The sequence below is a fragment of the Hemiscyllium ocellatum genome, chromosome 4, assembly GCF_020745735.1.
Source record: "Hemiscyllium ocellatum isolate sHemOce1 chromosome 4, sHemOce1.pat.X.cur, whole genome shotgun sequence".
In the NCBI taxonomy this organism is placed as follows: Eukaryota; Metazoa; Chordata; class Chondrichthyes; order Orectolobiformes; family Hemiscylliidae; genus Hemiscyllium; species Hemiscyllium ocellatum.
Genome location: NC_083404.1, coordinates 56,699,903 through 56,714,753, shown reverse-complemented (window position 1 = coordinate 56,714,753; position 14,851 = coordinate 56,699,903). Strand labels below are relative to the sequence as shown.

Sequence of the window (14,851 nt, the reverse complement as noted above, 5' to 3'; positions counted from 1 at the left end):
GCTGTGTCAGTTTTAACACAAGTTCACATCTTCGAATCTTCGCACATTGGTCTCCTGATCTTCATTGTATTGCTGTGTGAGATCAGATCTTTTCCATCAAGATAGATTGACGATTTCATTGGGAAACTGCCTGAAAATTCCTGAATGCCACAGTCATGGAGTGATATTGATTGAGGACTAGAACTTGGCTGTCCTCCTCTGAATACACACACACACACACACACACACACACACACACACACAGTCTCCCTCACACAGGCTTGAACACATACACTCACTCTCTCACGCACATACACTAGCACATTCTTAAATACACACTTACGCACTCTCACACTCACATATACTCAAGCTAACACATACAGTCACACACTCACACTAACAAACACACACTCACTCTGTCTCTCATATATGCACTCACAGACAATCTCACCCACACTCTCAAACTTCCACACAGACACATTCACACTCACACACACTCTCTTACATACTCACTCTCTCCTACACTAATACTCTCATATTTAGATGCACACACATTCTCACTCAGTTCCACACACACATTCACATTCTCTCACAAATACTCAAACTCTCACACACACACATCCATTCATTCACTCACACCCACACTCACATACAACCTCATTCTCGCACTCACAAACACAACCCACTCTTACTCTCACACTCACACTTCTTGCTGATTCTGCCAGGACCCTGCATTACATCCCCAGAGGCCGATACACTTTTTATTAGGAATGATGTGTGACATGGGAGAGAAGTGAGGAAGGAAAACAAATAACAAATATTGCGAAAATAAATGATGCTTTCAAAAATGTGACGCATAAAAGGAGAACAGAATAATACACAAATGCATTCCTTGCTAAGTGAAATGGAAGGTTAGAGGCAATAGCAAATATTGATTTCTGTTTTATTTTTGAGAAAAAGGTTTCAAGTTCTCTAAACATTACAAATATAAATTGATTGTTTTTGACAGTAAACAGAAATTAATATATTTTGTACTATGTGGATAATTTTGTCAAACATAGGCTATATATGTTTCTAAAATAATACAAAAACCTTCACTGTTGAAAGAAACATTTCACATTAGTATCTCACTTGTCGAAAATCAATTACACGACTGTTACATTAGGACATAGAACCTTAGAGTGCAGTACAGGCCCTTCAGCCCTCGATGTTGCGCCGACCTGTGAAATTAATCTGATGCCCATCTAACCATTCCATTAAAACCCACATGCATGCCCAATGGCCATTTAAATGCCCTTAATGTCGGTGAGTCTACTACTGTTGCAGGCAGGCCAATCCATGCCCCTACTACTCTGAGTAAAGAAACTACCCCGAAATTACCCCTTTTTGCCCTAAATTTATCACACCTCAATTTAAAGCTACGTTCCCTTGTGTTAGCCTTCACCATCCGAGGAAAACGGGTCTCACTGCCAGCCTATCTAATCCTCTCATTATCTTATACGTCTCGATTAAGTAACTTCTCAACCTTCTTCTCTCCAACACAAACAGCCTCAGTTCCTTCAGCCTTTCCTTGTAAGACCCTCCTTCCACACCAGGCAGCATCCTACTAAATCTCCTCTGAACCCTTTCCAAAGCTTCCACATCCTGCTATAATGTGGTAACCGGAACTGCATGCAATACTCCAGGTACAGCTGAAGCACGACCTCATGGCTCCGAAACTCAATCCCCCTACAAATTAACAGCAACACACCATATGCCTTCTTAACAACCCTATCAACCCGAGTGGCAACTTCCAGGGATTTATGCACCTGGACACCAAGATCTCTCTGTTCATCTACACTGTCAAGAATTTTACCATTAGCCCAGCATTCTGCATTCCTGTTACTTATTCCAAAGCGAACTACCTCACACCTTTCTGCATTAAACTCCATTTGCCACTTCTCAGCCCAGCTCTGCATCTTATCTGTGTCCCTCTGTAACCCACAACATCCTTCAGCACTATCCTCAACACCTATGCCTACCTCAGTGTCATATGCAAATTTACTAATCTATCCTTCTACGCCTTTGTCCAGATCATTTATAAAAATAACAAACAGCAGTGGCCCTAAAACAGATCCTTGCAGCACACCACTGGTAACTGAGCTCCATGATGAATATTTCCCATCAACCACCACCCTGTTTTCTTTCAGCTAGCCAATTTCTGATCCAAACAGCTAAATCACTTTCAATCCCGAAACTCCTTACTTTGTGCAAAAGTTGTGGAACTTTATCAAATGTTTTAAAGTTCATATACATCCCATCAACTGCTTTACCTTAATCCACCTGTTTTGTCACCTTCTTGAAGAACTCAATAAAGTTAATTAGGCATGACCTACCCTTCACAAAAACATGTTGACTATCCCTAATCAAATTATTCCTTTCCAGATGATTATAAATCTTATCTCTTATAACCTTTTCTAACATCTTACTCACAACTGAAGTAAAGCTCACTGTCCTATATTACTAGGGTTGTCCCAACTCCCTTTCCTAAACAAGGGAACAACATTTGCTATCCTCCAGTCCATGGCACTAATCCTGTTGACAATGATGACATAAAGATCAAAGCCAAAGGCTCTGGGTTCCCAGAGAATCTGAGGATAAATCCCATCCAGCCCCAGGGTCTTATCTATTTTCAGATCTTCCAAAATTGCTAAAACCTGCTCTTTGTCAACCGCAATCCCATCTAATCTAGTAACCTGTATCTCCATTTCTCACTAACATTGCCCTTTTCCAATGTGAAAACTGACAAAAAGTATTAATTATGTCCTCTATGTCCTCAGATTCCACACACAACTTCCCCCTATTGTCTTTGATTGGCCCTAATCTTACTCTAGTCATTCTTTTATTCCTGAGATACCTATAGAATGCCTTAGGGTTTTCCTTGATCCTATCCGCCAAAACTTCTCATTTCCCCTCCTGGCTTTTCTTAGCTCTCTTTTTAGATCTTTTCTGGCTAATTTATAATTCTCTAGCCCCCTAACTGAGCCTTCATGCCTCATCCTCACATAAGCCTTCTTCTTTCCCTTGACAAGAGCTGCAACTTCTTTTGTAAACCATGGCTCTCTCTCTTGACAACTACGTCCCTGCCTGATACTTACCAAGGACCCGCAGTAGCTGTTCCTTGAATAAGCACCATATTTCAAACGTATCCATCCCTGCAGTTTCCTTCCCCATCCCATGCACCCTAAATCTTGCTTAATCACATCATAATTGCCTTTCCCCCAGGTATACCTCTTTCCCTGCAGTATATACCTATCTCTGCTTATTGCTATTGTAAACATAACCGAATATCGTCACTATCACCAAAGTGCTCACCTACCTCCAAATCTAACACCTGGCCGAGTCCATTCCCCAGTACCAAATCCAATATGGCATTGCCCCTTCTAGGCCTATCTACATATTGTGTCAGAAAACCTTCCTGCACACATTGAACAAAAATGGACACATCTAAACTACTTGAACTATAGTATTCCCAGTCGATATTTGGGAAGTTAAAGACCCTACAACAACTACCATGTTACTCTCGCTCCTATCGAGAATCATCTTTGCAATCCTTTCCTCTATATCCCTGGAACAATTTGGAGGCATATAGAAAACTCCCAACAGGGTGACCTCTTCATTCCTGTTTCTAACCTAAGCCCAAACTCCCTCAGTGGATGAGTCCTCAAATTATTATCTCAGCTGCTGTAATACTACCCTTGATTAACAATGTCACACCTTTCTCTTTACCATCTTCTCTGTTCTTGCTGAAAATTATTGAATATTGAAAATTATATTTGGATAATAGCAATGTCAAACAATATTGTTAAAATATTCTTGAGGTTGCATCTAAACTGTTGCTGTTTTACTGGAATTATGTTTCTATTGTGTTTATTTTATATATTATAGTGTGTATTATCTAGAATGGTCATCTTGTTTAATCAGTTTAACAATTAAGTTGCCACATAGATGGTCAAACAAAGCCTTGGTGAGACTAGACCTGGACCTGGTCTCCATTCCCAAGGAAGAATATGCTTGCCTTGGAGGAAGTGCAGTGAATGTTCAATAGATTGATTCTCAAGATAAGGAGACTGTCCTATGAGGTGAGATTGACTAATAGAAAACCCTTAAGGCCCTGACAGGAGAGACCCAGGAAACTGTTTCTCCTGACTAGGGAATCCAGAGCAAGGAATCACAATCTCAGAATACGGGATCAACTATTTAGTATAGAGAAATCGCTTCACTGAAAGATTGCAAACTTTTGATGAAATTGTCTCCCAGTGAGAGCTGTAAATGCTCAGTTGTTGAGTCAGTTCAAGTCAGAGACTGCTAGATTTTTAGATATAGAGGATATCAAGTGATGTAGGGAATCTGTGGGAAGATGCAACTTAGATGATGCTTACTGAATTCTGGTGCAAGTTTGTGGCGTTAATGGAGTACTCCTGCTCCTGTTTCTTATGTTCAGAGATTTTAATTTCGTTTCTGTGAACAGTAAGAAAACATTTAGAAGCTGAGATCAAGCAAGGAAGAAAAGTCTGATCCATGCATTAATGCTCCTTTCTCAAGTGTCCTATTGTCTCAGATTAAGTTACAGTTACAATTCTGGTGCTTCTGATATCGTGCTGATGTGGGTCTGTATGGCACAACAACATGAAATATTCACTATAACAACATTAATTAATTATTCTCTCTTCACAGTACTTTGTGTTTGATTACATTGGTCCAACAGAAATATTGTTTGACAGAATCATTCGGCTTTCAGTAAGTAATCACATTATTATACATATTTCGAATTGCTTTCTGTAAATGATGAGATAAAAGATGCTGCAAAGTTTTAATTGCCAAATATGCTATAATGGGATCTTATTACAATTTCAATGAAGTGAGATTGGCTGAGAGATGTTTATCAGCTACATGTAGAACTAGAAGCAGAAGATTAAACATATTGCATTCAGGTAAATGGAGGACCAGTGAGTCAGCAGTTTGTTACCTCATTCAAACTTGCTATTTCCAATGAAGCAAAGAATGTTACAGCACAGGAGGAGGCCACTCAGCCTGTCATCTCCATTGTAGCTCACTGCAGGATTAAGGCGCCTTAAGTCACTCCCCTGCCTTCTCACCATAGGTGCCTATTGGAAGAACAACACCTTATCTTCCACCTGGGCATCCTACAGCCCGGAGGACTCAACATTGAGTTCTCCAATTTCAAATAACCTCTGTCCCCATCTCCCGACTCCCTTCCTAGCCCCTCTCTCTCTCTGCCACCAACCAGATCCATTCCTCACATTGACAAACCAGGTTGCACCCTCTATCTGCCTTCACCTATTCCCACTTCACCACCCTGCCACCCCTCCACTGTATCTACAGCTACTCCACACCCATCCCCAGTTCCCAAGAAGGTTTACACCCGAAATGTCAACTTCTACAGCTCCAAATGCTGCCTGGCTCGCTGTGTTCTTCCAGCCTCCTGCCTGTATAGCCAGTATAGAACGAGCTGCCAGAGGAAGTGGTGGAGATGGGTACAATTATATTTAAAATGCATCTGGATGTGTATGTGAATTGAAAGGGTTTAGAGGGATATGAGCCAAATGCAGGCAAACGGGACTAGGTTGGAGCAGGATGTCTGTTTGGCATGGATGAGTTGGACCGAAGTGTATGTTTCTGTGCTGTATAACTCTATGACTTTATAACTGGACAAAATACTCCAGCTAAGGCTGAACCAGTGTTTCATTCATGTTTATTATAGCTTCCCGGCTTTTGTTCTTATTTCTAAATAGAAAGATGTAAAATGGACCATCATAGGAATAAGGAACTGTCAGTAAATGAAATGATCAAAGCTGCCCATGATTTAATAAATGGGTAGAGGATTAAAACAGTATGTCTTGTTACTACTTTTCTAAATATCACAGTTTGAATTTTTCATTAAGTGTTTTCATTCATTTGCTATTTCTCTAAATGCTGATGTCATTGTGCAGGTTTGGCATTCCAAACTGATCCGTGGAACACTGATTGGAGCTTTTAAACTGGATGTGGGAACTGTTTACAATGAACCAGGTACATTCAATTGCTGTCAGTTCAAAACTATAGGGGTGAATGGAGCAGATTGGAGTGGGTCTGTGTAATGGCTGAGTGGAAGGTCATATTTTCCAGCTGTTATGATAGTATATTTTATACCTTTAACAGTTTGTATCTTAAATTACTATTAATCCTTACTGCCTCAAGGGGAATTAATGTACTATTGTCATGACTGGAGGGAAATCTGAAGCAGCAGTCGTAGGATTACGATGTGCTGCATTTAACCTCCCAGTAAATGTATCTAAATATAGTCTTATTTTCAAATCACGAACCCACGTCATTGCTTCAACAATCTTTGTGTGTCATTGGTACATTTACATCTAAGAAGCAGTTATTTACAAACTTTCCCTTAATGCAACATGGTGGCTCAGTGGTTAGCACTGCTGCCTCACAGCACCAGGGACAGGCAGTGGCTGGAAGAACACACCAAGCCAGGCAGCATCAGGAGGTGCAGTAGTCAACGTTTCGCATGTAACCCTTCTTCAGGACGAGGGGTGGGTATGGGGTAGCTGCACATAAAGAGGGGGGTGGGGGCAGGGTGGTGAAGTGGGGTTAAGTGTAGACAGGTAGAGGGTATGACCTGGTTGGTCAGTGGGAGGAATGGATCGAGTTGGTGGTGGGAACAGTGACAGTGAGGAGGAGGGGCTGGTAGGTTATTTGAAATTGGAGAACTCAGTGTTGAGTCCTTCGGGCTGCAGGGTGCCCAGGCAAAAGATAAGGTGTTGTTCCTCCTTAGGTGCTGTGGTTTGTTTTGGCAATGGAGGAGGCCAATGATGATCATGTCAGAAAAGGAGTTCCACCCTCAGGTAACTGTCTCTGTGGAGTTTGCACATTCTCTCCATATCTGTGTAGGTTTCTGCTGGGTGCTCTGGTTTCCTCCCATGGTCCAATGATGTGCAGGTTAGTTGGATTGGCCATGCTAAATTTCCCACAGTGTTCAAGGATGTGTAGCTTAGGTGCATTAGCCATGGGAAATGCAGGGTATTGGGGTAGGGGGTTGGGTTTGGGTGGGGTACTCTTTGGAGTGTTGATGTGGAATAGTTTCCAAATGGCCCATTTCCATGCTTTAGGGTTTCTATGGCATTTCATTATTTTGAAAGTGAGAGAAGAATTTCAGTGTATGGCATTTGAAATTAGAATGTCTGCATTATCTTTTAATGCACATTATTTACTAAAGAAAGACTAATCACCATTGATAATGACAATTCTTTCATTTTATTCTATACGTACTAAATATCCTCTTGTTTTTCTTTCCTAACCTGATCTCGTAATTTCTCTTATATTTTCCATCTTCCTCCTGATACTTGTTTCCCACTCAGAACCCGGATTCCGTGCTGTAACATTTTTCCTGCTGTATTCTCCCAATCCCGAATGATGGATTAATTCCCTAGATGGGGCTTATGCCACCGGACTTGGTTTTAGTGAGAAAACTGCAGTTTCCAGTGATCTGTCCAAGTTACCATGGTCCCATGAGAACTCATTAGAGAGATAGACAATTGGCGGTGGTTTAACCTGAGGGTCATCATGCCTAGCATGAAAGATGTGATTTGGAAAGTGGGTCTTCCATGGTAACCTCAGCTGGTGCAGGAATTGAACCTGTGCTTTTGATGTTAGTCTATGTAAACAAGCTGTCCAGCAAACTAAAATTCTGGAACGCAGTCACCCACAGCAATTTACTTTATTTATTTGTGTGGCCAGGAAAGCAGTGGCAATTCAATGCTGAGGTGAACAATCCACTCAACTGCTGATTCTTGATGACTGATTGTAATTCCAACAGGAACTGATCTCTTGAGGCAGGAGTTCAGAATATGGATTGCCAGTGTCACAGTGTGAGTCGTGTGAGCAGGTCATCTCTGCGTCTTGTCTTGGTCAGGAAAGAGTCTGACCACTAATTTGGTGCACTTGGGGTATTTAGGAATTGGCACTAAATATTGCCCTTTCCTGCAATGCCTACTTCCTATGAATGAATATTATTTTAAAAATCCATCCTTTTAGCATAATATTCAAAGGACCCCTTGGTTTGCTGGAATGCCGTAATAATTGCATCAATACGGCAATTTTGTAATTATGATTTGTTATTGAAAATTTCATAAAAAGAATTAAAGTCAGCGTACTGAATTAACCTTTTCTCTTCTCCTTCCTACAGGCCATCAATTCTGCAACAAGTGGGCACCTCTAACCGATCCTAGTGATATCAAAACTGGAGTGAAAGGCTACCTTAAATGTGACATCTGTGTCACTGGGAAAGGTGACAGTGCACCACCTTCTTTGAAAACTGCTGAATCGACTGAGGAAGAAATCGAAAAGTATGGTTATTCTTTCATTCCTTTGCGAGAAAGGAAAGGAAATGAAAACAAAATTGAGTTAGAAGTGCTAGAAATGGTTAGCATGTCAGAGAGTAGTGGCAGAGAGAAAAACAAAGTTAGTGTTTCTGGTTTACTAGCCTGTCATCAGAACTAAAAGAATGCGAATAACTGTATACAGAGTGAGGGGAAAGAGTGAAAGGGGAAAATCTATGATATGGTGAAAGGCAGAAGAGGCTCAGTAAGAAAGGGGGTATCAGGACAAGTCCAAGGGATGGCAATGGGAAATGAAAGGAAATAATGATGTGGGTCTGTAGGATCTGGAAATGGCAACAGCACAATCAGATATTGCGACAATGAAAATCAAGATTCAGAAAATTGTGCAAGGAAGAGGGGAGAGCTATAAACCACTCTGCTACCAGGAACACGGGTTCCCCACTCCAAGAACTAGCTCACTTCAACTCCATCCCTAATGTCTCTGATGAAACACCATGACTAGCACTCGCTGTTGGAGAGAGAGCACAAATATGCTCAGCTTAAAACCTACATGCAACTAAAAGGAAACAGAAGTGAAGGAAATGCCAGTGCTAGAATCTGAAATAATCTCCATCCCCTCTGGAAACACTGGTATACAAAGCAAATGAAGGAAGCTTCTATAAACAGACAAGATAGCCATGTGTATTTTTTCATTAGAACGTACCTGATGAAGCGTTTGCCTGAAATGTTCACTTATTGCCTGGATTTCAAATGTTAATTGAGCTGTGGTGTTTTTCTAAAATTGTCTATCCAAATTAATGAATTCTTGAATTATAATGTAGCAATTTATCCTGAGTAACAGGTAAAACATGATTTTCTCGAAGCAGGAGTAAAGTTTGTATTTCATGTTTGTTCATGTGAAAATGAACATCTTGAAAACTTCTTTTTGAACCAAGTTAATCCCTTTTCCCTTAAGATAGTGAATTGGAATTTCAATTTAAAACTATCAAACGGAAGACGCTGGTTTAAGTGCCAATGATTGGGGCATGTTCCAATTCAGGCATGAGGGTCAGCAGAAAATAGATCAGGGTCAGCTGCAATATAAAGGATGCAGGGTCATATCTTCTCTGTTCTGCCTCCAATAGTCCATGTGTCAGCACGATATTCTTTCTTCTTTTGTACACTAGTTGTTATTAGACTTGTCAGTGATATGGCAGCCAAGAACTGCATGAGTCTGGAGCAGTTTTGTCCATTCAGGCCTATGATCAGTGAAACATGATTGTCATCAAATAGTGATCATAACAAGATCAAGTTCAACGTAACATTTGAAAGCGAGAAACACAAATCAGCTACTAGAATTTTAGATTTAGGTTAGACCAACTTTCTTGAGATGAGCCAGAGACTGTCCATAGTAAATTTGGAAAATCTACTAACACAACAGTGGAGGATGTTTAAAAAAAACACGATACAAACCAGTTTATACCAGTTATAGGGAAAGCTACACTTCACAGAAAGAAGCAACTAGGGACAACTGAAAAAGATAAGGTATAGCATAAATCTAAAAGGAAGGGCTCACAAAAGTGCAAAAAAGCTGTAAGAATCCTTCTGAGTGGGAAAAATACAAAGACAAGGAAATGGCCACAAAGCAGTATCACATCTACTAAATGGTATTATGAAAAGGAAACTTTCTAGAGACATCAAAATCAATAAGAGGACGTTTTACTAGAGGAAGCCTACTAAAAGCTGAAAGTGGGGATAATGTCAATGACTATTGGGAAATGGCAGACGTGTTGAATTGTCACCTTCCCTCAATATTTACAGAAAAAAGGATAGCTTGCCTGTAGTCCCAAGGAAATAAGTAGTGGATTGGGAACAGGCACTGAGTAACACTAACATAAGTAAAACATTGCTAATGAGGAAATTAATGGAACTAAAGAGTGTCAAATTACTAGGAGTTAATGATTGCCATCTGAAGCTGTTGCATGAAGTGGAGGTGCACTTTATATATGCTCTAACTATAATCTTTCAGAGTTCCCTAGATACAGGAGTCATCCCTCTGAATGGAAAATTGTATTTCACTCCGCCTTTTAAAAGGATGGAAGAGGAAAATCAGGGCATTACAGACCAGTTGGCCTGACATCTGTGGTGTGGAAATTGTTGGATCTATGATCCAGGATGTGTAGTTGAACACTGTGAAAATTTTCAGTTGGTCAGCAAAAGCTAGCATAAATTCATAACAGGTAGGCCAGGGCAGAAAAACCTCATTGAATCTTTTGATGATTTTTGACAGTGGCTGAGCAAAGAAACTTGGGAGGTGCACAGATCTTTAAAAGTACAGAAACAGGTGCAGAAAATAATAAAGAAAGCTAATGGAATGATATTCTTTATATCTGGAGGACTGGAGTATAAGGACATGGAAATTATGTGGTAACTGTGCAACCTTTTTGGAGTACTGTGAGCAGATCTGGGCACCATATCTTAGGAAGGATATATTGACCTTGGACCAATGAAACCTGGACTTCAGGGGTTAAATTTTGAGGAGAGATTATACAAATAGGCCTGTTTTCTCAAGGATTGGAAGGTCAGGAGTGATTTGATCAAAATCTTCAAGATGTTAACAGGAAAAGACAAGGTAGATAAAGTTAAATTATTTCCACTGGTTGAAGATTCTAGAACTAGGGGCATAGTCTAAACATTAGGGCCAGACCTAACAGGAGAAATGCACTTTCACACCCAAAGGTTGGTGGATGTTTGGAACTCTCTTCCGGAAATGGCAATGGATGCTGGATCAATATACTTTTAAATCTGAGATTGTTTAACAAAACTTTATCTCAGGTATGAAGGGATAAAATCTGGGCCAAAGGCATGACCTCATTGAATGGTGGAACAGGTTCAAATGGCTTACTCCTTTTCCTGTTTTCAATGTTCCTATGAGACTGTCAACTCATTTTGAATAGAATCCTTGCAGCCAGTATTTCTAAGATTCTGAGGACCCAGCACCAAATACCCTACTTCATATTACAACTTAATTTTAAACAGCTTTGTGTTTCAGTCACTATTTGCTTCTTCAATAAAACATAAAAGTCAGTACATTTTTATTTACAACACAATTTTTGGTTTGTGTTAGGAATTTACTTATTCCAGTTGGATTTCCGACAGAGAGACCATGGGCAAGGTTTTTTGTCAAGATTTACAAAGCTCAGGGATTGCCGAAGATGAATTCTAGCCTCATGGCAAATGTAACAAAAGCATTCATTGGAGACAACAAGGATTTTGTGGACCCATATGTCATTGTCACCTTTTCTGGTCAAAGGGTATTTACTATCTTTCAAGTTATTTCTCTGTTTGTTTATTCGCAAGTTCATTGCACAATTCTGCAAACCTAACAACAGGATTGCAACTTGAAATCAAAATAGACTTTGTTACCTCCTATTTACTTTTATCTAACCTTATTCATTATTCATGAATTGGATTACTCAGAGTGGATGACTAGGCATTTTATCTTCTATTATGTTATGCTGTTTATATTAAAATTCAAGGATTGATTTAGCTCACTGGCAGTATCTGGGCAGGATGGGTAGTTGAAAAGGCTTCCATGACATAGTGTGGGGCATAATGCTATTCTTCTTTTTTTCTCATCCTGAAAAAAAATTAGGCCCTTCGATAAATAAGCATCTTGGGCCCATTATCCTAGAACTTTAATCCACAACCTGCACAAGGAAACTGTTGTGGTTTAGAAACAGCAGAAGGTCATTCAGTGCCTCAAGCCATAGACATGTGAAGAGAAAAAGGTCAGTGAAGACAAATGTCATAGAGTCACAGAGTCATAGAGATGTATAGCATAGATTCAGACCCTTCGGTCCAACCCGTCCATGCCGACCAGATATCCCAACCTAATCTAGTCCTAACTGCCAGCACCCGGTCCATATCCTTCCAAACCCTTCCTATTCATGTACCCATCCAAATGCCTCTTAAATATTGCAATTGTACCAGCCTCCACCACTTCCTCTGGCATTCCTCATTCCATACACTCACCACCCTCTGTGTGAAAACGTTGCCCCGTAGATCTCTTTTATATCTTTCCCCTCTCACCCTAAAACTATGATCTCTAATTCTGGTCTCCCTCATCCCAGGAAAAAGACTTTGCCTATTTACCCTATCCATGCCTCTCATAATCTTGTAAACCTCTATAAGGTCACCCCTCAGCATCTGAAGCTCCAGGGAAAACAGCCTCAGCCTTTTCAGTCTCTCCCTATAGTTCAAATCCTCCAACCTTGGCAATATCCTTGTATCTCTTTTCTGAACCCTTTCAAGTTTCACAACATCTTTCCAATAGGAAGGAGACCATAATTGCACGCAATTTTCCAACAGAGACCTAACCAATATCCTGTACAGCCGCAACATGACCTCCCAACTCCTATACTCAATACTCTGACCAATAAAGGATAGCATACCAAACGCCTTCTTCACTATCCTATCTACCTGCGACTCCACTTTCAAGGAGCTATGAACCTGTTCAGCAACACTCCCTAGGACCTTACCATTAAGTGTATAAGTCCTGCTAAGATTTGCTCTTCCAAAATGCACACCTCTCATTTATCTGAATTAAACCCCATCTAACACTTCTCAGCCCATTGGCTCATCTGGTCAAGATCCTGTTGTAATCTGAGGTAACCCTCTTCGCTGTCCACTACACCTCCAATTTTGGTGTCACCTGCAAACTTACTAATTGTGCCTCTTATGCTCGCATCCAAATCATTTATGTAAATGACAAAAAGTAGAGGACCCAGCACCGATCCTTGTGGCACTCCACTGGTAGCAGGCCTCCAATCTGAAAAACAACCCTCCACCACCACCCTCTGTCTTCTACCTTCGAGCCAGTTTTGTGTCCAAATGACTAGTTCTCCCTGTATTCCGTGAGATCCAACCTTGCCAATCAGTCTCCCACAGGGAACCTTATCGAACGCCTTACTGAAGTCCATATAGATCACATCTACCGCTCTACCCTCATCAATCCTCTTTGTTACTTCTTTAAAAAACTCAACAAAGTTTGTGAGGCATGATTTCCCATGCACAAAGCCATGTTGACTATCCCTAATCAGTCCTTGACTTTCCAAATACATGTACATCTTGTCCCTCAGGATTCCTTCCAACAACTTGCCCATCACCGATGTCAGGCTCACTGGTCTATAGTTCCCTGGCTTGTCCTTACAACCCTTCTTAAACAGTGGCACCACGTTAGCCAACCTCCAATCTTCTGGCACCTCACCTGTGATACAAATATCTCAGCAAGTGGCCCAGCAATATCTCAGCAGAGGCCCAGCAATAGGTCCATTAAAATCAGAAACAGGAGAACAAAGAGTTAACAGTCTAATTTAATATATATTTTGGTTTGTCACCACAAAAGATGATGCAAATATAAACCCAAAATTCTTGGGGAACACAGGATCTAATGAGAGAGGAACTGAAAAAAAAATTAATGGTGTTGGAAAAACGATTGGATTAAAGGCTAATAAACCACAGGGCCTGGTCATTTACATGCTTTTAGGGAATTGGCCTTAGAAATAATGGATGCAATTGTGGCCATCTTTCAAAATTCTATAAACTTTGGTGGGGGGGTGGTGGCTATGTGGTGAGTGTTAGCTTAGTTGGCTGGATGGCTGATTTGTGATGCCAACAGCATGGGTTCAATTCTTGCACTGGTTGAGGTTACTATGGTATTTAATGTTTTTGTCATGTATTCCTGCACCACAGGAATTTGTATCTCTTCAATATACACTGAAAAAATGTTTTGACACAATATGTAACTGCTGTCCTGTGTGACTTATATCATTATTTAAATGTGACTGCTGCTGAACCCAAATCCAGATTCCAAATGTGTTTGAATTTGGCTGATTGTGGTTCTTTTGAAGGCCCACAGGGAATGTGATCAGTGTTGACATAGACTGATGTATTTTCTCCACTTCCGTTATGACGTACCTTTTCGTTTATTGTCACCTTCTACTCATCAGGGCCGAACATCTGTACAGAAAAGTTGTGCTGACCCTGTCTGGAATGAGCAGATCGTTTTCAAAGAAATGTTTCCACCACTTTGTCGGCGAGTCAAAATTCAGGTTTGGGATGAAGGGAATGTTAATGATGTTGCCGTAGGAACCCATTACATTGACTTGAAGAAAATATCAAATGAACAGGATGGAGATAAAGGTTAATTCCCATTTGTAAAATCTCTCAGTAAAAAAAATCAAAATATTCACTTAAACTTTTAATTGAAATTAATGTTTTGTTTGAGAACTGTTAAGTGCTCAACATTTTGAACCATCGCATATATCGACAGCAAAGTGGTCTTTTTGTCGTGAATATTGCTACTTTTTTTGTTCATATACTTAAGACTTTCAAATGAATTCTTCAGATTTCAACAGATTGTGGCCGTGAAGAAAAAAATGATACTGAGATTCATTAGAACAGTGACAGGCAAATTATGAATGTTAAAGAGGGTGATT

At 40.3% G+C, this 14,851-nt stretch overlaps 1 protein-coding gene across 1 annotated transcript in view; it reads left to right on the top strand.

Annotated features, from left to right (window-relative positions):
• Positions 1 to 11,551: 11,551 nt before the first annotated feature.
• fer1l6 (fer-1 like family member 6) overlaps positions 11,552 to 14,851 on the top strand; it is a 113,554-nt gene continuing 110,254 nt past the window's right edge. The window contains exons 1-2 of the mRNA XM_060824018.1: positions 11,552 to 11,665; positions 14,363 to 14,555. Of these exons, the coding sequence (XP_060680001.1) occupies positions 11,567 to 11,665; positions 14,363 to 14,555 (292 nt within the window). The 5' untranslated portion in view covers positions 11,552 to 11,566. The remainder of the gene's footprint in view (positions 11,666 to 14,362; positions 14,556 to 14,851) is intronic.